Here is a 20,547-nt window from a genome sequence, read left to right on the forward strand (position 1 = left end):
ACTCCGTACGCGCGCGTGGTCTAGAGATCCTACCACGCGCGTACGGGATTCAACTTTACATGTTCAACTGCCCAAAAAACATTGAACATGGAGGTACGCTCCTGTAACCGGAGGCTATAGAGTGTTTCTGCGCCGCTGTTTCTGCGCCGCTGTTTCTGCGCAGCTGTTCCTGCGCAGCTGTTCCTGCGCAGCTGTTCCTGCGCAGCTGTTCCTGCGCAGCTGTTCCTGCGCAGCTGTTCCTGTGCAGCTGTTCCTGCGCGGCTGTTCCTGCGCGGCTGTTCCTGCGCGGCTGTTTCTGCGCGGCTGATTCTGCGCGGCTGTTTCTGCGAGGCTGTTTCTGCGAGGCTGTTTCTGCGCGGCTGTTTCTGCGCAGCTGTTTCTGCGCAGCTGTTTCTGCGCAGCTGTTCCTGCGCAGCTGTTCCTGCGCAGCTGTTCCTGCGCAGCTGTTCCTGCGCAGCTGTTCCTGCGCACCTGTTCCTGCGCAGCTGTTCCTGCGCAGCTGTTCCTGCGCACCTGTTCCTGCGAACCTGTTCCTGCGCACCTGTACCTGCGCACCTGTTCCTGCGCACCTGTTCCTGCGCACCTGTTCCTGCGCAGCTGTTCCTGCGCAGCTGTTCCCGCGCACCTGTTCCCGCGCACCTGTTCCCGCGCACCTGTTCCCGCGCAGCCGTTCCCGCGCAGCCGTTCCCGCGCAGCCGTTTCCGCGCAGCCGTTTCCGCGCAGCCGTTTCCGCGCAGCCGTTTCCGCGCAGCCGCTTCCGCGCAGCCGCTTCTGCGCAGCCGTCTCCGCGCAGCTGTTTCTGATTTTCTGATGAGACTTCACTGCAACAGCATGGGTGACGAACTCCGTACGCGCGCGTGGTCTAGAGATCCTACCACGCGCGTACGGGATTCAACTTTACATGTTCAACTGCCCAAAAAACATTGAACATGGAGGTACGCTCCTGTAACCGGAGGCTATAGAGTGTTTCTGCGCCGCTGTTTCTGCGCAGCTGTTTCTGCGCAGCTGTTTCTGCGCAGCTGTTTCTGCGCAGCTGTTTCTGCGCAGCTGTTTCTGCGCAGCTGTTTCTGCGCAGCTGTTTCTGCGCAGCTGTTTCTGCGCAGCTGTCTCTGCGCAGCTGTCTCTGCGCAGCTGTCTCTGCGCAGCTGTCTCTGCGCAGCTGTTTCTGCGCAGCTGTTTCTGCGCAGCTGTTTCTGCGCAGCTGTTTCTGCGCAGCTGTTTCTGCGCAGCTGTTTCTGCGCGGCTGTTTCTGCGCAGCTGTTTCTGCGCAGCTGTTACTGCGCAGCTGTTCCTGCGCACCTGTTCCTGCGCACCTGTTCCTGCGCAGCTGTCCCTGCGCAGCTGTTCCTGCGCAGCTGTTCCTGCGCACCTGTTCCTGCGCAGCTGTTCCTGCGCACCTGTTCCTGCGCACCTGTTCCTGCGCACCTGTTCCTGCGCAGCTGTTCGTGCGCACCTGTTCCTGCGCAGCTGTTCCTGCGCAGCTGTTCCTGCGCACCTGTTCCTGCGCACCTGTTCCTGCGCAGCTGTTCCTGCGCAGCTGTTCCTGCGCAGCTGTTCCTGCGCAGCTGTTCCTGCGCAGCTGTTCCTGCGCAGCTGTTCCTGCGCAGCTGCTCCTGCACAGCTGTTCCTGCGCAGCAGCTCCTGCGCAGCTGTTTCTGCGCAGCTGTTCCTGCGCAGCTGTTTCTGCGCAGCTGTTTCTGCGCAGCTGTTTCTGCGCAGCTGTTTCTGCGCAGCTGTTTCTGCGCAGCTGCTTCTGCGCAGCTGTTTCTGCGCAGCTGTTCCTGCGCAGCTGTTTCTGCGAAGCTGTTTCTGCGCAGCTGTTTCTGCGCAGCTGTTTCTGCGCAGCCGTTCCTGCGCAGCTGTTTCTGCGCAGCTGTTTCTGCGCAGCTGTTCCTGCGCAGCTGTTTCTGCGCAGCTGTTTCTGCGCAGCTGTTTCTGCGCAGCTGTTCCTGCGCAGCTGTTTCTGCGCAGCTGTTTCTGCGCAGCTGTTTCTGCGCAGCTGTTTCTGCGAAGCTGTTTCTGCGCAGCTGTTTCTGCGCAGCTGTTTCTGCGCAGCTGTTTCTGCGCAGCTGTTCCTGCGCAGCTGTTTCTGCGCAGCTGTTTCTGCGCAGCTGTTTCTGCGCAGCTGTTCCTGCGCAGCTGTTTCTGCGCAGCTGTTTCTGCGCAGCTGTTTCTGCGCAGCTGTTTCTGCGCAGCTGTTCCTGCGCAGCTGTTCCTGCGCAGCTGTTTCTGCGCAGCTGTTTCTGCGCAGCTGATCCTGCGCAGCTGTTCCTGCGCAGCTGTTCCTGCGCAGCTGTTTCTGCGCAGCTGTTTCTGCGCAGCTGTTCCTGCGCAGCTGTTCCTGCGCAGCTGTTCCTGCGCGGCTGTTCCTGCGCGGCTGTTCCTGCGCGGCTGTTCCTGCGCGGCTGTTGCTGCGCGGCTGTTGCTGCGCGGCTGTTTCTGCGCGGCTGTTTCTGCGAGGCTGTTTCTGCGCGGCTGTTTCTGCGCAGCTGTTTCTGCGCTGCTGTTTCTGCGCAGCTGTTTCTGCGCAGCTGTTCCTGCGCAGCTGTTCCTGCGCAGCTGTTCCTGCGCAGCTGTTCCTGCGCAGCTGTTCCTGCGCACCTGTTCCTGCGCAGCTGTTCCTGCGCAGCTGTTCCTGCGCAGCTGTTCCTGCGCAGCTGTTCCTGCGCACCTGTTCCTGCGCACCTATTCCTGCGCACCTGTTTTTGCGCACCTGTTTTTGCGCACCTGCTCCTGCGCACCTGTTCCTGCGCAGCTGTTCCTGCGCAGCTGTTCCTGCGCAGCTGTTCCTGCGCAGCTGTTCCTGCGCACCTGTTCCCCCGCACCTGTTCCCGCGCGGCCGTTTCCGCGCAGCCGTTTCCGCGCAGCCGTTTCCGCGCAGCCGTTTCCGCGCAGCCGTTTCCGCGCAGCCGCTTCCGGGCAGCCGCTTCCGCGCAGCCGCTTCCGCGCAGCCGCTTCTGCGCAGCCGTCTCCGCGCAGCTGTTTCTGATTTTCTGAAGAGACTTCACTGCAACAGCATGGGTGACGAACTCCGTACGCGCGCGTGGTCTAGAGATCCTACCACGCGCGTACGGGATTCAACTTTACATGTTCAACTGCCCAAAAATCATTGAACATGGAGGTACGCTCCTGTAACCGGAGGCTATAGAGTGTTTCTGCGCCGCTGTTTCTGCGCCGCTGTTTCTGCGCAGCTGTTTCTGCGCAGCTGTTTCTGCGCATCTGTTTCTGCGCAGCTGTTTCTGCGCAGATGTTTCTGCGCAGCTGTTTCTGCGCAGCTGTTTCTGCGCAGCTGTTTCTGCGCAGCTGTTTCTGCGCAGCTGTTTCTGTGCAGCTGTTTCTGCGCAGCTGTTTCTGCGCATCTGTTTCTGCGCAGCTGTTTCTGCGCAGCTGTTTCTGCGCAGCTGTTTCTGCGCAGCTGTTTCTGCGCAGCTGTTTCTGCGCAGCTGTTTCTGCGCAGCTGTATCTGCGCAGCTGTTTCTGCGCAGCTGTCTCTGTGCAGCTGTCTCTGCGCAGCTGTCTCTGCGCAGCTGTTTCTGCGCAGCTGTTTCTGCGCAGCTGTTTCTGCGCAGCTGTTTCTGCGCAGCTGTTTCTGCGCAGCTGTTTCTGCGCAGCTGTTTCTGCGCAGCTGTTCCTGCGCAGCTGTTTCTGCGCAGCTGTTTCTGCGCAGCTGTTTCTGCGCAGCTGTTCCTGCGCACCTGTTCCTGCGCACCTGTTCCTGCGCAGCTGTTCCTGCGCAGCTGTTCCTGCGCAGCTGTTCCTGCGCACCTGCTCCTGCGCACCTGTTCCTGCGCAGCTGTTCCTGCGCACCTGTTCCTCCGCACCTGTTCCTGCGCAGCTGTTCCTGCGCACCTGTTCCTGCGCAGCTGTTCCTGCGCAGCTGTTCCTACGCAGCTGTTCCTGCGCAGCTGTTCCTGCGCAGCTGCTCCTGCGCAGCTGTTTCTGCGCAGCTGTTCCTGCGCAGCTGTTTCTGCGCAGCTGTTTCTGCGCAGCTGTTTCTGCGCAGCTGTTTCTGCGCAGCTGTTTCTGCGCAGCTGTTTCTGCGCAGCTGTTCCTGCGCAGCTGTTTCTGCGCAGCTGTTTCTGCGCAGCTGTTCCTGCGCAGCTGTTTCTGCGCAGCTGTTTCTGCGCAGCTTTTTCTGCGCAGCTGTTCCTGCGCAGCTGTTTCTGCGCAGCTGTTTCTGCGCAGCTGTTCCTGCGCAGCTGTTTCTGCGAAGCTGTTTCTGTGCAGCTGTTTCTGCGCAGCTGTTTCTGCGCAGCTGTTTCTGCGCAGCTGTTCCTGCGCAGCTGTTTCTGCGCAGCTGTTCCTGCGCAGCTGTTCCTGCGCAGCTGTTCCTGCGCAGCTGTTCCTGCGCAGCTGTTTCTGCGCAGCTGTTTCTGCGCAGCTGTTCCTGCGCAGCTGTTTCTGCGCAGCTGTTTCTGCGCAGCTGTTCCTGCGCAGCTGTTCCTGCGCAGCTGTTCCTGCGCTGCTGTTCCTGCGCAGCTGTTTCTGCGCAGCTGTTCCTGCGCAGCTGTTTCTGCGCAGCTGTTCCTGCGCAGCTGTTTCTGCGCAGCTGTTCCTGCGCAGCTGTTCCTGCGCAGCTGTTCCTGCGCAGCTGTTCCTGCGCAGCTGTACCTGCGCAGCTGTTCCTGCGCAGCTGTTCCTGCGCAGCTGTTCCTGCGCAGCTGTTCCTGCGCAGCTGTTTCTGCGCAGCTGTTCCTGCGCAGCTGTACCTGCGCAGCTGTTCCTGCGCAGCTGTTCCTGCGCAGCTGTTCCTGCGCAGCTGTTCCTGCGCAGCTGTTCCTGCGCAGCTGTTCCTGCGCAGCTGTTCCTGCGCAGCTGTTCCTGCGCAGCTGTTCCTGCGCAGCTGTTCCTGCGCAGCTGTTTCTGCGCAGCTGTTTCTGCGCAGCTGTTTCTGCGCAGCTGTTTCTGCGCAGCTGTTTCTGCGCAGCTGTATCTGCGCAGCTGTATCCGCGCAGCTGTTTCTGCGCAGCTGCTTCTGCGCAGCTGCTTCTGCGCAGCTGCTTCTGCGCAGCTGCTTCTGCGCAGCTGCTTCTGCGCAGCTGCTTCTGCGCAGCTGCTTCTGCGCAGCTGCTTCTGCGCAGCCGCTTCTGCGCAGCCGTTTCTGCGCAGCCGCTTCTGCGCAGCCGTTTCTGCGCAGCCGTTTCTGCGCAGCCGTTTCTGCGCAGCCTTTTCTGCGCAGCCGTTTCTGCGCAGCCGTTTCTGCGCAGCCGTTTCTGCGCAGCCGTTTCTGCGCAGCCGTTTCTGCGCAGCCGTTTCTGCGCAGCCGTTTCTGCGCAGCTGTTCCAGCGCAGCTGTTTCTGCGAAGCTGTTTCTGCGCAGCTGTTTCTGCGCAGCTGTTTCTGCGCAGCTGTTTCTGCGCAGCTGTTCCTGCGCAGCTGTTCCTGCGCAGCTGTTTCTGCGCAGCTGTTCCTGCGCAGCTGTTCCTGCGCAGCTGTTCCTGCGCAGCTGTTCCTGCGCAGCTGTTCCTGCGCACCTGTTCCTGCGCACCTGTTTTTGCGCACCTGTTCCTGCGCAGCTGTTCCTGCGCAGCTGTTCCTGCGCAGCTGTTCCTGCGCAGCTGTTCCCGCGCAGCTGTTCCCGCGCACCTGTTCTCGCGCAGCTGTTCTCGCGCAGCCGTTTCCGCGCAGCCGTTTCCGCGCAGCCGTTTCCGCGCAGCCGCTTCCGCGCAGCCGCTTCTGCGCAGCCGTCTCCGCGCAGCTGTTTCTGATTTTCTGATGAGACTTCACTGCAACAGCATGGGTGACGAACTCCGTACGCGCGCGTGGTCTAGAGATCCTACCACGCGCGTACGGGATTCAACTTTACATGTTCAACTGCCCAAAAAACATTGAACATGGAGGTACGCTCCTGTAACCGGAGGCTATAGAGTGTTTCTGCGCCGCTGTTTCTGCGCCGCTGTTTCTGCGCAGCTGTTTCTGCGCAGCTGTTTCTGCGCAGCTGTTTCTGCGCAGCTGTTTCTGCGCAGCTGTTTCTGCGCAGCTGTTTCTGCGCAGCTTTTTCTGCGCAGCTGTTTCTGCGCAGCTGTTTCTGCGCAGCTGTTTCTTCGCAGCTGTTTCTGCGCAGCTGTCTCTGCGCAGCTGTCTCTGCGCAGCTGTTTCTGCGCAGCTGTTTCTGCGCAGCTGTTTCTGCGCAGCTGTTTCTGCGCAGCTGTTTCTGCGCAGCTGTTTCTGCGCAGCTGTTTCTGCGTAGCTGTTCCTGCGCAGCTGTTTCTGCGAAGCTGTTTCTGCGCAGCTGTTTCTGCGCAGCTGTTTCTGCGCAGCTGTTTCTGCGCAGCTGTTCCTGCGCAGCTGTTCCTGCGCAGCTGTTCCTGCGTAGCTGTTTCTGCGCAGCTGTTTCTGCGCAGCTGTTTCTGCGCAGCTGTTCCTGCACAGCTGTTTCTGCGCAGCTGTTTCTGCGCAGCTGTTCCTGCGCAGCTGTTCCTGCGCAGCTGTTTCTGCGCCGCTGTTTCTGCGCCGCTGTTTCTGCGCAGCTGTTTCTGCGCAGCTGTTTCTGCGCAGCTGTTTCTTCGCATCTGTTCCTGCGCAGCTGTTTCTGCGCAGCTGTTTCTGCGCAGCTGTTTCTGCGCAGCTGTTTCTGCGCAGCTGTTTCTGCGCAGCTGTTTCTGCGCAGCTGTTTCTGCGCAGCTGTTTCTGCGCAGCTGTAACTGCGCAGATGTCTCTGCGCAGCTGTCTCTGCGCAGCTGTCTCTGCGCAGCTGTTTCTGCGGAGCTGTTTCTGCGCAGCTGTTTCTGCGCAGCTGTTTCTGCGCAGCTGTTTCTGCGCAGCTGTTTCTGCGCAGCTGTTTCTGCGCAGCTGTTTCTGCGCAGCTGTTTCTGCGTAGCTGTTTCTGCGCAGCTGTTCCTGCGCACCTGTTCCTGCGCACCTGTTCCTGCGCACCTGTTCCTGCGCAGCTGTTCCTGCGCAGCTGTTCCTGCGCAGCTGTTCCTGCGCACCTGCTCCTGCGCACCTGTTCCTGCGCAGCTGTTCCTGCGCACCTGTTCCTCCGCACCTGTTCCTGCGCACCTGTTCCTGCGCAGCTGTTCCTGCGCAGCTGTTCCTGCGCAGCTGTTCCTGCGCAGCTGTTCCTGCGCAGCTGTTCCTGCGCAGCTGTTCCTGCGCAGCTGCTCCTGCGCAGCTGTTTCTGCGCAGCTGTTCCTGCGCAGCTGTTTCTGCGCAGCTGTTTCTGCGCAGCTGTTTCTGCGCAGCTGTTTCTGCGCAGCTGTTTCTGCGCAGCTGTTCCTGCGCAGCTGTTTTTGCGCAGCTGTTTCTGCGCAGCTGTTCCTGCGCAGCTGTTTCTGCGCAGCTGTTTCTGCGCAGCTGTTCCTGCGCAGCTGTTCCTGCGCAGCTGTTTCTGCGCCGCTGTTTCTGCGCAGCTGTTTCTGCGAAGCTGTTTCTGCGCAGCTGTTTCTGCGCAGCTGTTTCTGCGCAGTTGTTTCTGCGCAGTTGTTTCTGCGCAGCTGTTCCTGCGCAGCTGTTTCTGCGCAGCTGTTCCTGCGCAGCTGTTTCTGCGCAGCTGTTCCTGCGCAGCTGTTCCTGCGCAGCTGTTCCTGCGCAGCTGTTCCTGCGCAGCTGTTCCTGCGCAGCTGTTCCTGCGCAGCTGTTCCTGCGCAGCTGTTTCTGCGCAGCTGTTTCTGCGCAGCAGTTTCTGCGCAGCAGTTTCTGCGCAGCAGTTTCTGCGCAGCTGTTCCTGCGCAGCTGTTCCTGCGCAGCTGTTCCTGCGCAGCTGTTCCTGCGCAGCTGTTTCTGCGCAGCTGTTCCTGCGCAGCTGTTCCTGCGCAGCTGTTCCTGCGCAGCTGTTCCTGCGCAGCTGTTCCTGCGCAGCTGTTTCTGCGCAGCTGTTTCTGCGCAGCTGTTTCAGCGCAGCTGTTCCTGCGCAGCTGTTTCTGCGCAGCTGTTTCTGCGCAGCTGTTTCTGCGCAGCTGTTTCTGCGCAGCTGTTTCTGCGCAGCTGTTTCTGCGCAGCTGTTCCTTCGCAGCTGTTTCTGCGCAGCTGTTTCTGCGCAGCAGTTTCTGCGCAGCAGTTTCTGCGCAGCTGTTCCTGCGCAGCTGTTCCTGCGCAGCTGTTCCTGCGCAGCTGTTCCTGCGCAGCTGTTTCTGCGCAGCTGTTTCTGCGCAGCTGTTTCTGCGCAGCTGTTCCTGCGCAGCTGTTTCTGCGCAGCTGTTTCTGCGCAGCTGTTCCTGCGCAGCTGTTCCTGCGCAGCTGTTCCTGCGCAGCTGTTCCTGCGCAGCTGTTCCTGCGCAGCTGTTCCTGCGCAGCTGTTCCTGCGCAGCTGTTTCTGCGCAGCTGTTTCTGCGCAGCTGTTCCTGCGCAGCTGTTTCTGCGCAGCTGTTCCTGCGCAGCTGTTCCTGCGCAACTGTTCCTGCGCAGCTGTACCTGCGCAGCTGTTCCTGCGCAGCTGTTCCTGCGCAGCTGTTCCTGCGCAGCTGTTCCTGCGCAGCTGTTCCTGCGCAGCTGTACCTGCGCAGCTGTTCCTGCGCAGCTGTTCCTGCGCAGCTGTTCCTGCGCAGCTGTTCCTGCGCAGCTGTTCCTGCGCAGCTGTTCCTGCGCAGCTGTTCCTGCGCAGCTGTTTCTGCGCAGCTGTTTCTGCGCAGCTGTTCCTGCGCAGCTGTTCCTGCGCAGCTGTTCCTGCGCAGCTGTTCCTGCGCAGCTGTTCCTGCGCAGATGTTTCTGCGCAGCTGTTTCTGCGCAGCTGTTTCTGCGCAGCTGTTTCAGCGCAGCTGTATCTGCGCAGCTGTATCTGCGCAGCTGTTTCTGCGCAGCTGTTTCTGCGCAGCTGCTTCTGCGCAGCTGCTTCTGCGCAGCTGCTTCTGCGCAGCTGCTTCTGCGCAGCTGTTCCTGCGCAGCTGTTTCTGCGCAGCTGTTTCTGCGCAGCTGTTCCTGCGCAGCTGTTTCTGCGCAGCTGTTTCTGCGCAGCTTTTTCTGCGCAGCTGTTCCTGCGCAGCTGTTTCTGCGCAGCTGTTTCTGCGCAGCTGTTCCTGCGCAGCTGTTTCTGCGAAGCTGTTTCTGCGCAGCTGTTTCTGCGCAGCTGTTTCTGCGCAGCTGTTCCTGCGCAGCTGTTTCTGCGCAGCTGTTCCTGCGCAGCTGTTCCTGCGCAGCTGTTCCTGCGCACCTGTTTTTGCGCAGCTGTTCCTGCGCAGCTGTTCCTGCGCAGCTGTTCCTGCGCAGCTGTTCCCGCGCACCTATTCTCGCGCAGCTGTTCTCGCGCAGCCGTTTCCGCGCAGCCGTTTCCGCGCAGCCGTTTCCGCGCAGCCGTTTCCGCATAGCCGCTTCCGCGCAGCCGCTTCTGCGCAGCCGTCTCCGCGCAGCTGTTTCTGATTTTCTGATGAGACTTCACTGCAACAGCATGGGTGACGAACTCCGTACGCGCGCGTGGTCTAGAGATCCTACCACGCGCGTACGGGATTCAACTTTACATGTTCAACTGCCCAAAAAACATTGAACATGGAGGTACGCTCCTGTAACCGGAGGCTATAGAGTGTTTCTGCGCCGCTGTTTCTGCGCCGCTGTTTCTGCGCAGCTGTTTCTGCGCAGCTGTTTCTGCGCAGCTGTTTCTGCGCAGCTGTTTCTGCGCAGCTGTTTCTGCGCAGCTGTTTCTGCGCAGCTTTTTCTGCGCAGCTGTTTCTGCGCAGCTGTTTCTGCGAACCTGTTTCTTCGCAGCTGTTTCTGCGCAGCTGTCTCTGCGCAGCTGTTTCTGCGCAGCTGTTTCTGCGCAGCTGTTTCTGCGCAGCTGTTTCTGCGCAGCTGTTTCTGCGCAGCTGTTTCTGCGCAGCTGTTTCTGCGCAGCTGTTTCTGCGCAGCTGTTTCTGCGTAGCTGTTCCTGCGCAGCTGTTTCTGCGCAGCTGTTTCTGCGCAGCTGTTTCTGCGCAGCTGTTTCTGCGCAGCTGTTTCTGCGCAGCTGTTCCTGCGCAGCTGTTCCTGCGCAGCTGTTTCTGCGCAGCTGTTTCTGCGCAGCTGTTTCTGCGCAGCTGTTCCTGCGCAGCTGTTTCTGCGCAGCTGTTTCTGCGCAGCTGTTTCTACGCAGCTGTTTCTGCGCAGCTGTTTCTGCGCAGCTGTAACTGCGCAGATGTCTCTGCGCAGCTGTCTCTGCGCAGCTGTCTCTGCGCAGCTGTTTCTGCGGAGCTGTTTCTGCGCAGCTGTTTCTGCGCAGCTGTTTCTGCGCAGCTGTTTCTGCGCAGCTGTTTCTGCGCAGCTGTTTCTGCGCAGCTGTTTCTGCGCAGCTGTTTCTGCGCAGCTGTTTCTGCGCAGCTGTTTCTGCGCACCTGTTCCTGCGCACCTGTTCCTGCGCACCTGTTCCTGCGCACCTGTTCCTGCGCAGCTGTTCCTGCGCAGCTGTTCCTGCACAGCTGTTCCTGCGCACCTGCTCCTGCGCACCTGTTCCTGCGCAGCTGTTCCTGCGCACCTGTTCCTCCGCACCTGTTCCTGCGCACCTGTTCCTGCGCACCTGTTCCTGCGCAGCTGTTCCTGCGCAGCTGTTCCTGCGCAGCTGTTCCTGCGCAGCTGTTCATGCGCAGCTGCTCCTGCGCAGCTGTTTCTGCGCAGCTGTTCCTGCGCAACTGTTTCTGCGCAGCTGTTTCTGCGCAGCTGTTTCTGCGCAGCTGTTTCTGCGCAGCTGTTTCTGCGCAGCTGTTTCTGCGCAGCTGTTTCTGCGCAGCTGTTCCTGCGCAGCTGTTTCTGCGCAGCTGTTTCTGCGCAGCTGTTTCTGCGAAGCTGTTTCTGCGCAGCTGTTTCTGCGCAGCTGTTTCTGCGCAGCTGTTTCTGCGCAGTTGTTTCTGCGCAGTTGTTTCTGCGCAGCTGTTCCTGCGCAGCTGTTTCTGCGCAGCTGTTCCTGCGCAGCTGTTTCTGCGCAGCTGTTCCAGCGCAGCTGTTCCTGCGCAGCTGTTCCTGCGCAGCTGTTCCTGCGCAGCTGTTCCTGCGCAGCTGTTCCTGCGCAGCTGTTCCTGCGCAGCTGTTCCTGCGCAGCTGTTTCTGCGCAGCTGTTTCTGCGCAGCAGTTTCTGCGCAGCAGTTTCTGCGCAGCTGTTCCTGCGCAGCTGTTCCTGCGCAGCTGTTCCTGCGCAGCTGTTCCTGCGCAGCTGTTCCCGCGCAGCTGTTTCTGCGCAGCTGTTTCTGCGCAGCTGTTTCTGCGCAGCTGTTTCTGCGCAGCTGTTCCTGCGCAGCTGTTCCTGCACAGCTGCTCCTGCGCAGCTGTTCCTGCGCAGCTGTTCCTGCGCAGCTGTTTCTGCGCAGCTGTTTCTGCGCAGCTGTTCCTGCGCAGCTGTTTCTGCGCAGCTGTTCCTGCGCAGCTGTTCCTGCGCAGCTGCTCCTGCGCAACTGTTCCTGCGCAGCTGTACCTGCGCAGCTGTTCCTGCGCAGCTGTTCCTGCGCAGCTGTTCCTGCGCAGCTGTTCCTGCGCAGCTGTTCCTGCGCAGCTGTTCCTGCGCAGCTGTTTCTGCGCAGCTGTTTCTGCGCAGCTGTTTCTGCGCAGCTGTTCCTGCGCAGCTGTTCCTGCGCAGCTGTTCCTGCGCAGCTGTTCCTGCGCAGCTGTTCCTGCGCAGCTGTTCCTGCGCAGCTGTTTCTGCGCAGCTGTTTCTGCGCAGCTGTTTCTGCGCAGCTGTTCCTGCGCAGCTGTTCCTGCGCAGCTGTTCCTGCGCAGCTGTTCCTGCGCAGCTGTTTCTGCGCAGCTGTTTCTGCGCAGCTGTTCCTGCGCAGCTGTTTCTGCGCAGCTGTTCCTGCGCAGCTGTTCCTGCGCAGCTGCTCCTGCGCAACTGTTCCTGCGCAGCTGTTCCTGCGCAGCTGTTCCTGCGCAGCTGTTCCTGCGCAGCTGTTCCTGCGCAGCTGTTCCTGCGCAGCTGTTCCTGCGCAGCTGTTCCTGCGCAGCTGTTCCTGCGCAGCTGTTCCTGCGCAGCTGTTTCTGCGCAGCTGTTTCTGCGCAGCTGTTTCTGCGCAGCTGTTTCTGCGCAGCTGTTTCTGCGCAGCTGTTCCAGCGCAGCTGTTCCTGCGCAGCTGTTCCTGCGCAGCTGTTCCTGCGCAGCTGTTCCTGCGCAGCTGTTCCTGCGCAGCTGTTCCTGCGCAGCTGTTCCTGCGCAGCTGTTTCTGCGCAGCTGTTTCTGCGCAGCAGTTTCTGCGCAGCAGTTTCTGCGCAGCTGTTCCTGCGCAGCTGTTCCTGCGCAGCTGTTCCTGCGCAGCTGTTCCTGCGCAGCTGTTCCCGCGCAGCTGTTTCTGCGCAGCTGTTTCTGCGCAGCTGTTTCTGCGCAGCTGTTTCTGCGCAGCTGTTCCTGCGCAGCTGTTCCTGCACAGCTGCTCCTGCGCAGCTGTTCCTGCGCAGCTGTTCCTGCGCAGCTGTTTCTGCGCAGCTGTTTCTGCGCAGCTGTTCCTGCGCAGCTGTTTCTGCGCAGCTGTTCCTGCGCAGCTGTTCCTGCGCAGCTGCTCCTGCGCAACTGTTCCTGCGCAGCTGTACCTGCGCAGCTGTTCCTGCGCAGCTGTTCCTGCGCAGCTGTTCCTGCGCAGCTGTTCCTGCGCAGCTGTACCTGCGCAGCTGTTCCTGCGCAGCTGTTCCTGCGCAGCTGTTCCTGCGCAGCTGTTCCTGCGCAGCTGTTCCTGCGCAGCTGTTCCTGCGCAGCTGTTCCTGCGCAGCTGTTTCTGCGCAGCTGTTTCTGCGCAGCTGTTTCTGCGCAGCTGTTTCTGCGCAGCTGTTCCTGCGCAGCTGTTCCTGCGCAGCTGTTCCTGCGCAGCTGTTCCTGCGCAGCTGTTTCTGCGCAGCTGTTCCTGCGCAGCTGTTTCTGCGCAGCTGTTCCTGCGCAGCTGTTCCTGCGCAGCTGTTTCTGCGCAGCTGTTTCTGCGCAGCTGTTCCTGCGCAGCTGTTTCTGCGCAGCTGTTTCTGCGCAGCTGTTTCTGCGAAGCTGTTTCTGCGCAGCTGTTTCTGCGCAGCTGTTTCTGTGCAGCTGTTCCTGCGCAGCTGTTTCTGCGCAGCTGTTTCTGCGCAGCAGTTTCTGCGCAGCAGTTTCTGCGCAGCTGTTCCTGCGCAGCTGTTCCTGCGCAGCTGTTCCTGCGCAGCTGTTCCTGCGCAGCTGTTTCTGCGCAGCTGTTTCTGCGCAGCTGTTTCTGCGCAGCTGTTCCTGCGCAGCTGTTCCTGCGCAGCTGTTCCTGCGCAGCTGTTCCTGCGCAGCTGTTTCTGCGCAGCTGTTTCTGCGCAGCTGTTCCTGCGCAGCTGTTTCTGCGCAGCTGTTCCTGCGCAGCTGTTCCTGCGCAGCTGCTCCTGCGCAACTGTTCCTGCGCAGCTGTTCCTGCGCAGCTGTTCCTGCGCAGCTGTTCCTGCGCAGCTGTTCCTGCGCAGCTGTACCTGCGCAGCTGTTCCTGCGCAGCTGTTCCTGCGCAGCTGTTCCTGCGCAGCTGTTCCTGCGCAGCTGTTCCTGCGCAGCTGTTTCTGCGCAGCTGTTTCTGCGCAGCTGTTTCTGCGCAGCTGTTTCTGCGCAGCTGTTTCTGCGCAGCTGTTCCTGCGCAGCTGTTCCTGCGCAGCTGTTCCTGCGCAGCTGTTCCTGCGCAGCTGTTCCTGTGCAGCTGTTCCTGCGCAGCTGTTTCTGCGCAGCTGTTCCTGCGCAGCTGTTCCTGCGCAGCTGTTCCTGCGCAGCTGTTCCTGCGCAGCTGTTCCTGCGCAGCTGTTCCTGCGCAGCTGTTTCTGCGCAGCTGTTCCTGCGCAGCTGTTTCTGCGCAGCTGTTTCAGCGCAGCTGTATCTGCGCAGCTGTATCTGCGCAGCTGTTTCTGCGCAGCTGTTTCTGCGCAGCTGCTTCTGCGCAGCTGCTTCTGCGCAGCTGTTTCTGCGCAGCTGTTCCTGCGCAGCTGTTCCTGCGCAGCTGTTCCTGCGCAGCTGTTCCTGCGCAGCTGTTCCTGCGCACCTGTTTTTGCGCACCTGTTCCTGCGCAGCTGTTCCTGCGCAGCTGTTCCTGCGCAGCTGTTCCCGCGCAGCTGTTCCCGCGCACCTGTTCTCGCGCAGCTGTTCTCGCGCAGCCGTTTCCGCGCAGCCGTTTCCGCGCAGCCGTTTCCGCGCAGCCGCTTCCGCGCAGCCGCTTCTGCGCAGCCGTCTCCGCGCAGCTGTTTCTGATTTTCTGATGAGACTTCACTGCAACAGCATGGGTGACGAACTCCGTACGCGCGCGTGGTCTAGAGATCCTACCACGCGCGTACGGGATTCAACTTTACATGTTCAACTGCCCAAAAAACATTGAACATGGAGGTACGCTCCTGTAACCGGAGGCTATAGAGTGTTTCTGCGCCGCTGTTTCTGCGCCGCTGTTTCTGCGCAGCTGTTTCTGCGCAGCTGTTTCTGCGCAGCTGTTTCTGCGCAGCTGTTTCTGCGCAGCTGTTTCTGCGCAGCTGTTTCTGCGCAGCTGTTTCTGCGCAGCTGTTTCTTCGCAGCTGTTTCTGCGCAGCTGTCTCTGCGCAGCTGTCTCTGCGCAGCTGTTTCTTCGCAGCTGTTTCTGCGCAGCTGTTTCTGCGCAGCTGTTTCTGCGCAGCTGTTTCTGCGCAGCTGTTTCTGCGCAGCTGTTTCTGCGTAGCTGTTCCTGCGCAGCTGTTTCTGCGAAGCTGTTTCTGCGCAGCTGTTTCTGCGCAGCTGTTTCTGCGCAGCTGTTTCTGCGCAGCTGTTCCTGCGCAGCTGTTCCTGCGCAGCTGTTTCTGCGCAGCTGTTTCTGCGCAGCTGTTTCTGCGCAGCTGTTCCTGCGCAGCTGTTTCTGCGCAGCTGTTTCTGCGCAGCTGTTCCTGCGCAGCTGTTCCTGCGCAGCTGTTTCTGCGCCGCTGTTTCTGCACCGCTGTTTCTGCGCAGCTGTTTCTGCGCAGCTGTTTCTTCGCATCTGTTTCTGCGCAGCTGTTTCTGCGCAGCTGTTTCTGCGCAGCTGTTTCTGCGCAGCTGTTTCTGCGCAGCTGTTTCTGCGCAGCTGTTTCTGCGCAGCTGTTTCTGCGCAGCTGTTTCTGCGCAGCTGTTTCTGCGCAGCTGTTTCTGCGCAGCTGTAACTGCGCAGATGTCTCTGCGCAGCTGTCTCTGCGCAGCTGTCTCTGCGCAGCTGTCTCTGCGGAGCTGTTTCTGCGCAGCTGTTTCTGCGCAGCTGTTTCTGCGCAGCTGTTTCTGCGCAGCTGTTTCTGCGCAGCTGTTTCTGCGCAGCTGTTTCTGCGCAGCTGTTTCTGCGCAGCTGTTTCTGCGCAGCTGTTCCTGCGCACCTGTTCCTGCGCACCTGTTCCTGCGCACCTGTTCCTGCGCAGCTGTTCCTGCGCAGCTGTTCCTGCGCAGCTGTTCCTGCGCACCTGCTCCTGCGCACCTGTTCCTGCGCAGCTGTTCCTGCGCACCTGTTCCTCCGCACCTGTTCCTGCGCACCTGTTCCTGCGCACCTGTTCCTGCGCAGCTGTTCCTGCGCAGCTGTTCCTGCGCAGCTGTTCCTGCGCAGCTGTTCCTGCGCAGCTGCTCCTGCGCAGCTGTTTCTGCGCAGCTGTTCCTGCGCAGCTGTTCCTGCGCAGCTGTTTCTGCGCAGCTGTTTCTGCGCAGCTGTTTCTGCGCAGCTGTTTCTGCGCAGCTGTTTCTGCGCAGCTGTTTCTGCGCAGCTGTTCCTGCGCAGCTGTTTCTGTGCAGCTGTTTCTGCGCAGCTGTTCCTGCGCAGCTGTTTCTGCGCAGCTGTTTCTGCGCAGCTGTTCCTGCGCAGCTGTTCCTGCGCAGCTGTTTCTGCGCAGCTGTTTCTGCGCAGCTGTTTCTGCGAAGCTGTTTCTGCGCAGCTGTTTCTGCGCAGCTGTTTCTGCGCAGCTGTTCCTGCGCAGCTGTTTCTGCGCAGTTGTTTCTGTGCAGTTGTTTCTGTGCAGCTGTTCCTGCGCAGCTGTTTCTGCGCAGCTGTTCCTGCGCAGCTGTTTCTGCGCAGCTGTTCCTGCGCAGCTGTTCCTGCGCAGCTGTTCCTGCGCAGCTGTTCCTGCGCAGCTGTTCCTGCGCAGCTGTTCCTGCGCAGCTGTTCCTGCGCAGCTGTTATTGCGCAGCTGTTTCTGCGCAGCAGTTTCTGCGCAGCAGTTTCTGCGCAGCAGTTTCTGCGCAGCTGTTCCTGCGCAGCTGTTCCTGCGCAGCTGTTCCTGCGCAGCTGTTCCTGCGCAGCTGTTTCTGCGCAGCTGTTTCTGCGCAGCTGTTCCTGCGCAGCTGTTCCTGCGCAGCTGTTCCTGCGCAGCTGTTCCTGCGCAGCTGTTCCTGCGCAGCTGTTTCTGCGCAGCTGTTTCTGCGCAGCTGTTCCTGCGCAGCTGTTTCTGCGCAGCTGTTCCTGCGCAGCTGTTCCTGCGCAGCTGCTCCTGCGCAACTGTTCCTGCGCAGCTGTACCTGCGCAGCTGTTCCTGCGCAGCTGTTCCTGCGCAGCTGTTCCTGCGCAGCTGTACCTGCGCAGCTGTTCCTGCGCAGCTGTTCCTGCGCAGCTGTTCCTGCGCAGCTGTTCCTGCGCAGCTGTTCCTGCGCAGCTGTTTCTGCGCAGCTGTTTCTGCGAAGCTGTTTCTGCGCAGCTGTTTCTGCGCAGCTGTTCCTGCGCAGCTGTTCCTGCGCAGCTGTTCCTGCGCAGCTGTTCCTGCGCAGCTGTTTCTGCGCAGCTGTTCCTGCGCAGCTGTTCCTGCGCAGCTGTTCCTGTTCAGCTGTTCCTGCGCAGCTGTTCCTGCGCAGCTGTTCCTGCGCAGCTGTTCCTGCGCAGCTGTTCCTGCGCAGCTGTTCCTGCGCAGCTGTTTCTGCGCAGCTGTTTCTGCGCAGCTGTTTCTGCGCAGCTGCTTCTGCGCAGCTGCTTCTGCGCAGCTGCTTCTGCGCAGCTGCTTCTGCGCAGCTGCTTCTGCGCAGCTGCTTCTGCGCAGCTGTTTCTGCGCAGCTGTTTCTGCGCAGCTGTTTCTGCGCAGCTGTTTCTGCGCAGCCGTTTCTGCGCAGCCGTTTCTGCGCAGCCGTTTCTGCGCAGCCGTTTCTGCGCAGCCGTTTCTGCGCAGCCGTTTCTGCGGAGCCGTTTCTGCGCAGCCGTTTCTGCGCAGCCGTTTCTGCGCAGCCGTTTCTGCGCAGCCGTTTCTGCGCAGCCGTTTCTGCGCAGCCGTTTCTGCGCAGCCGTTTCTGCGCAGCCGTTCCTGCGCTGCTGTTTCTGCGCAGCTGTTTCTGCGAAGCTGTTTCTGCGCAGCTGTTTCTGCGCAGCTGTTCCTGCGCAGCTGTTTCTGCGCAGCTGTTCCTGCGCAGCTGTTCCTGCGCAGCTGTTCCTGCGCAGCTGTTCCTGCGCACCTGTTCCTGCGCACCTGTTTTTGCGCACCTGTTTTTGCGCACCTGTTCCTGCGCACCTGTTCCTGCGCAGCTGTTCCTGCGCAGCTGTTCCTGCGCAGCTGTTCCTGCGCAGCTGTTCCCGCGCACCTGTTCCCGCGCACCTGTTCTCGCGCAGCTGTTCTCGCGCAGCCGTTTCCGCGCAGCCGTTTCCGCGCAGCCGTTTCCGCGCAGCCGCTTCCGCGCAGCCGCTTCTGCGCAGCCGTCTCCGCGCAGCTGTTTCTGATTTTCTGATGAGACTTCACTGCAACAGCATGGGTGACGAACTCCGTACGCGCGCGTGGTCTAGAGATCCTACCACGCGCGTACGGGATTCAACTTTACATGTTCAACTGCCCAAAAAACATTGAACATGGAGGTACGCTCCTGTAACCAGAGGCTATAGAGTGTTTCTGCGCCGCTGTTTCTGCGCCGCTGTTTCTGCGCCGCTGTTTCTGCGCAGCTGTTTCTGCGCAGCTGTTTCTGCGCAGCTGTTTCTGCGCAGCTGTTTCTGCGCAGCTGTTTCTGCGCAGCTGTTTCTGCGCAGCTGTTTCTGCGCAGCTGTTTCTGCGCAGCTGTTTCTGCGCAGCTGTCTCTGCGCAGCTGTTTCTGCGCAGCTGTCTCTGCGCAGCTGTTTCTGCGCAGCTGTTTCTGCGCAGCTGTTTCTGCGCAGCTGTTTCTGCGCAGCTGTTTCTGCGCAGCTGTTTCTGCGTAGCTGTTCCTGCGCAGCTGTTTCTGCGCAGCTGTTTCTGCGCAGCTGTTTCTGCGCAGCTGTTTCTGCGCAGCTGTTCCTGCGCAGCTGTTCCTGCGCAGCTGTTTCTGCGCAGCTGTTTCTGCGCAGCTGTTTCTGCGCAGCTGTTCCTGCGCAGCTGTTCCTGCGCAGCTGTTTCTGCGCAGCTGTTTCTGCGCAGCTGTTCCTGCGCAGCTGTTTCTGCGCCGCTGTTTCTGCGCCGCTGTTTCTGCGCAGCTGTTTCTGCGCAGCTGTTTCTGCGCAGCTGTTTCTTCGCATCTGTTTCTGCGCAGCTGTTTCTGCGCAGCTGTTTCTGCGCAGCTGTTTCTGCGCAGCTGTTTCTGCGCAACTGTTTCTGCGCAGCTGTTTCTGCGCAGCTGTTTCTGCGCAGCTGTTTCTGCGCAGCTGTATCTGCGCAGCTGTCTCTGCGCAGCTGTCTCTGCGCAGCTGTTTCTGCGCAGCTGTTTCTGCGCAGCTGTTTCTGCGCAGCTGTTTCTGCGCAGCTGTTTCTGCGCAGCTGTTTCTGCGCAGCTGTTCCTGCGCAGCTGTTCCTGCGCACCTGTTCCTGCGCACCTGTTCCTGCGCAGCTGTTCCTGCGCAGCTGTTCCTGCGCAGCTGTTCCTGCGCAGCTGTTCCTGCGCAGCTGTTCCTGCGCAGCTGTTCCTGCGCACCTGCTCCTGCGCACCTGTTCCTGCGCAGCTGTTCCTGCGCACCTGTTCCTCCGCACCTGTTCCTGCGCACCTGTTCCTGCGCACCTGTTCCTGTGCAGCTGTTCCTGCGCAGCTGTTCCTGTGCAGCTGTTCCTGCGCAGCTGTTCCTGCGCAGCTGCTCCTGCGCAGCTGTTTCTGCGCAGCTGTTTCTGCGCAGCTGTTTCTGCGCAGCTGTTTCTGCGCAGCTGTTTCTGCGCAGCTGTTTCTGCGAAGCTGTTTCTGCGCAGCTGTTTCTGCGCAGCTGTTTCTGCGCAGCTGTTCCTGCGCAGCTGTTTCTGCGCAGTTGTTTCTGCGCAGTTGTTTCTGCGCAGCTGTTCCTGCGCAGCTGTTTCTGCGCAGCTGTTCCTGCGCAGCTGTTTCTGCGCAGCTGTTCCTGCGCAGCTGTTCCTGCGCAGCTGTTCCTGCGCAGCTGTTCCTGCGCAGCTGTTCCTGCGCAGCTGTTCCTGCGCAGCTGTTCCTGCGCAGCTGTTTCTGCGCAGCAGTTTCTGCGCAGCAGTTTCTGCACAGCAGTTTCTGCGCAGCTGTTCCTGCGCAGCTGTTCCTGCGCAGCTGTTCCTGCGCAGCTGTTTCTGCGCAGCTGTTTCTGCGCAGCTGTTCCTGCGCAGCTGTTCCTGCGCAGCTGTTTCTGCGCAGCTGTTCCTGCGCAGCTGTTTCTGCGCAGCTGTTCCTGCGCAGCTGTTCCTGCGCAGCTGTTCCTGCGCAGCTGTTCCTGCGCAGCTGCTCCTGCGCAGCTGTACCTGCGCAGCTGTTCCTGCGCAGCTGTTCCTGCGCAGCTGTTCCTGCGCAGCTGTTTCTGCGCAGCTGTTCCTGCGCAGCTGTACCTGCGCAGCTGTTCCTGCGCAGCTGTTCCTGCGCAGCTGTTCCTGCGCAGCTGTTCCTGCGCAGCTGTTCCTGCGCAACTGTTCCTGCGCAGCTGTTCCTGCGCAGCTGTTCCTGCGCAGCTGTTCCTGCGCAGCTGTTTCTGCGCAGCTGTTCCTGCGCAGCTGTTCCTGCGCAGCTGTTCCTGCGCAGCCGTTTCTGCGCAGCCGTTTCTGCGCAGCCGCTTCTGCGCAGCCGCTTCTGCGCAGCCGCTTCTGCGCAGCCGCTTCTGCGCAGCCGCTTCTGCGCAGCCGCTTCTGCGCAGCCGCTTCTGCGCAGCCGCTTCTGCGCAGCCGCTTCTGCGCAGCCGCTTGTGCGCAGCCGCTTCTGCGCAGCCGCTTCTGCGCAGCCGCTTCTGCGCAGCCGCTTCTGCGCAGCCGTTTCTGCGCAGCCGTTTCTGCGCAGCCGTTTCTGCGCAGCCGCTTCTCCGCAGCCGCTTCTGCGCAGCCGCTTCTGCGCAGCCGCTTCTGCGCAGCCGCTTCTGCGCAGCCGCTTCTGCGCAGCCGCTTCTGCGCAGCCGCTTCTGCGCAGCCGCTTCTGCGCAGCCGCTTCTGCGCAGCCGCTTCTGCGCAGCCGCTTCTGCGCAGCCGCTTCTGCGCAGCCGCTTCTGCGCAGCCGCTTCTGCGCAGCTGTTCCTGCGCAGCCGCTTCTGCGCAGCTGTTTCTGATTTTCTGATGAGACTCCACTGCAACAGCATGGGTGACGAACTCCGTACGCGCGCGTGGTCTAGAGATCCTACCACGCGCGTACGGGATTCAACTTTACATGTTCAACTGCCCAAAAAACATTGAACATGGAGGTACGCTCCTGTAACCGGAGGCTATAGAGTGTTTCTGCGCCGCTGTTTCTGCGCCGCTGTTTCTGCGCAGCTGTTTCTGCGCAGCTGTTCCTGCGCAGCTGTTCCTGCGCAGCTGTTCCTGCGCAGCTGTTCCTGCGCAGCTGTTCCTGTGCAGCTGTTCCTGCGCAGCTGTTCCTGCGCAGCTGTTCCTGCGTAGCTGTTCCTGCGCAGCTGTTCCTGCGCAG

At 60.8% G+C, this 20,547-nt stretch overlaps 1 protein-coding gene across 1 annotated transcript; it reads right to left on the reverse strand.

The window, feature by feature from the left end:
* Window positions 1-55: 55 nt before the first annotated feature.
* Window positions 56-20,221, reverse strand: LOC126227779 (uncharacterized). Its single transcript, XM_049942258.1, has 7 exons — window positions 17,646-20,221; window positions 14,154-17,541; window positions 9,466-14,045; window positions 5,806-9,361; window positions 3,062-5,697; window positions 902-2,825; window positions 56-793 (listed from the first exon to the last, which is right to left on the reverse strand). Exons 1-7 carry the CDS (start codon window positions 20,219-20,221, stop codon window positions 56-58), a joined length of 19,398 nt encoding a protein of 6,465 aa, XP_049798215.1.
* Window positions 20,222-20,547: the final 326 nt, after the last annotated feature.

Source organism: Schistocerca nitens, unplaced genomic scaffold, assembly GCF_023898315.1.
Source record: "Schistocerca nitens isolate TAMUIC-IGC-003100 unplaced genomic scaffold, iqSchNite1.1 HiC_scaffold_342, whole genome shotgun sequence".
Classification (NCBI taxonomy): Eukaryota; Metazoa; Arthropoda; class Insecta; order Orthoptera; family Acrididae; genus Schistocerca; species Schistocerca nitens.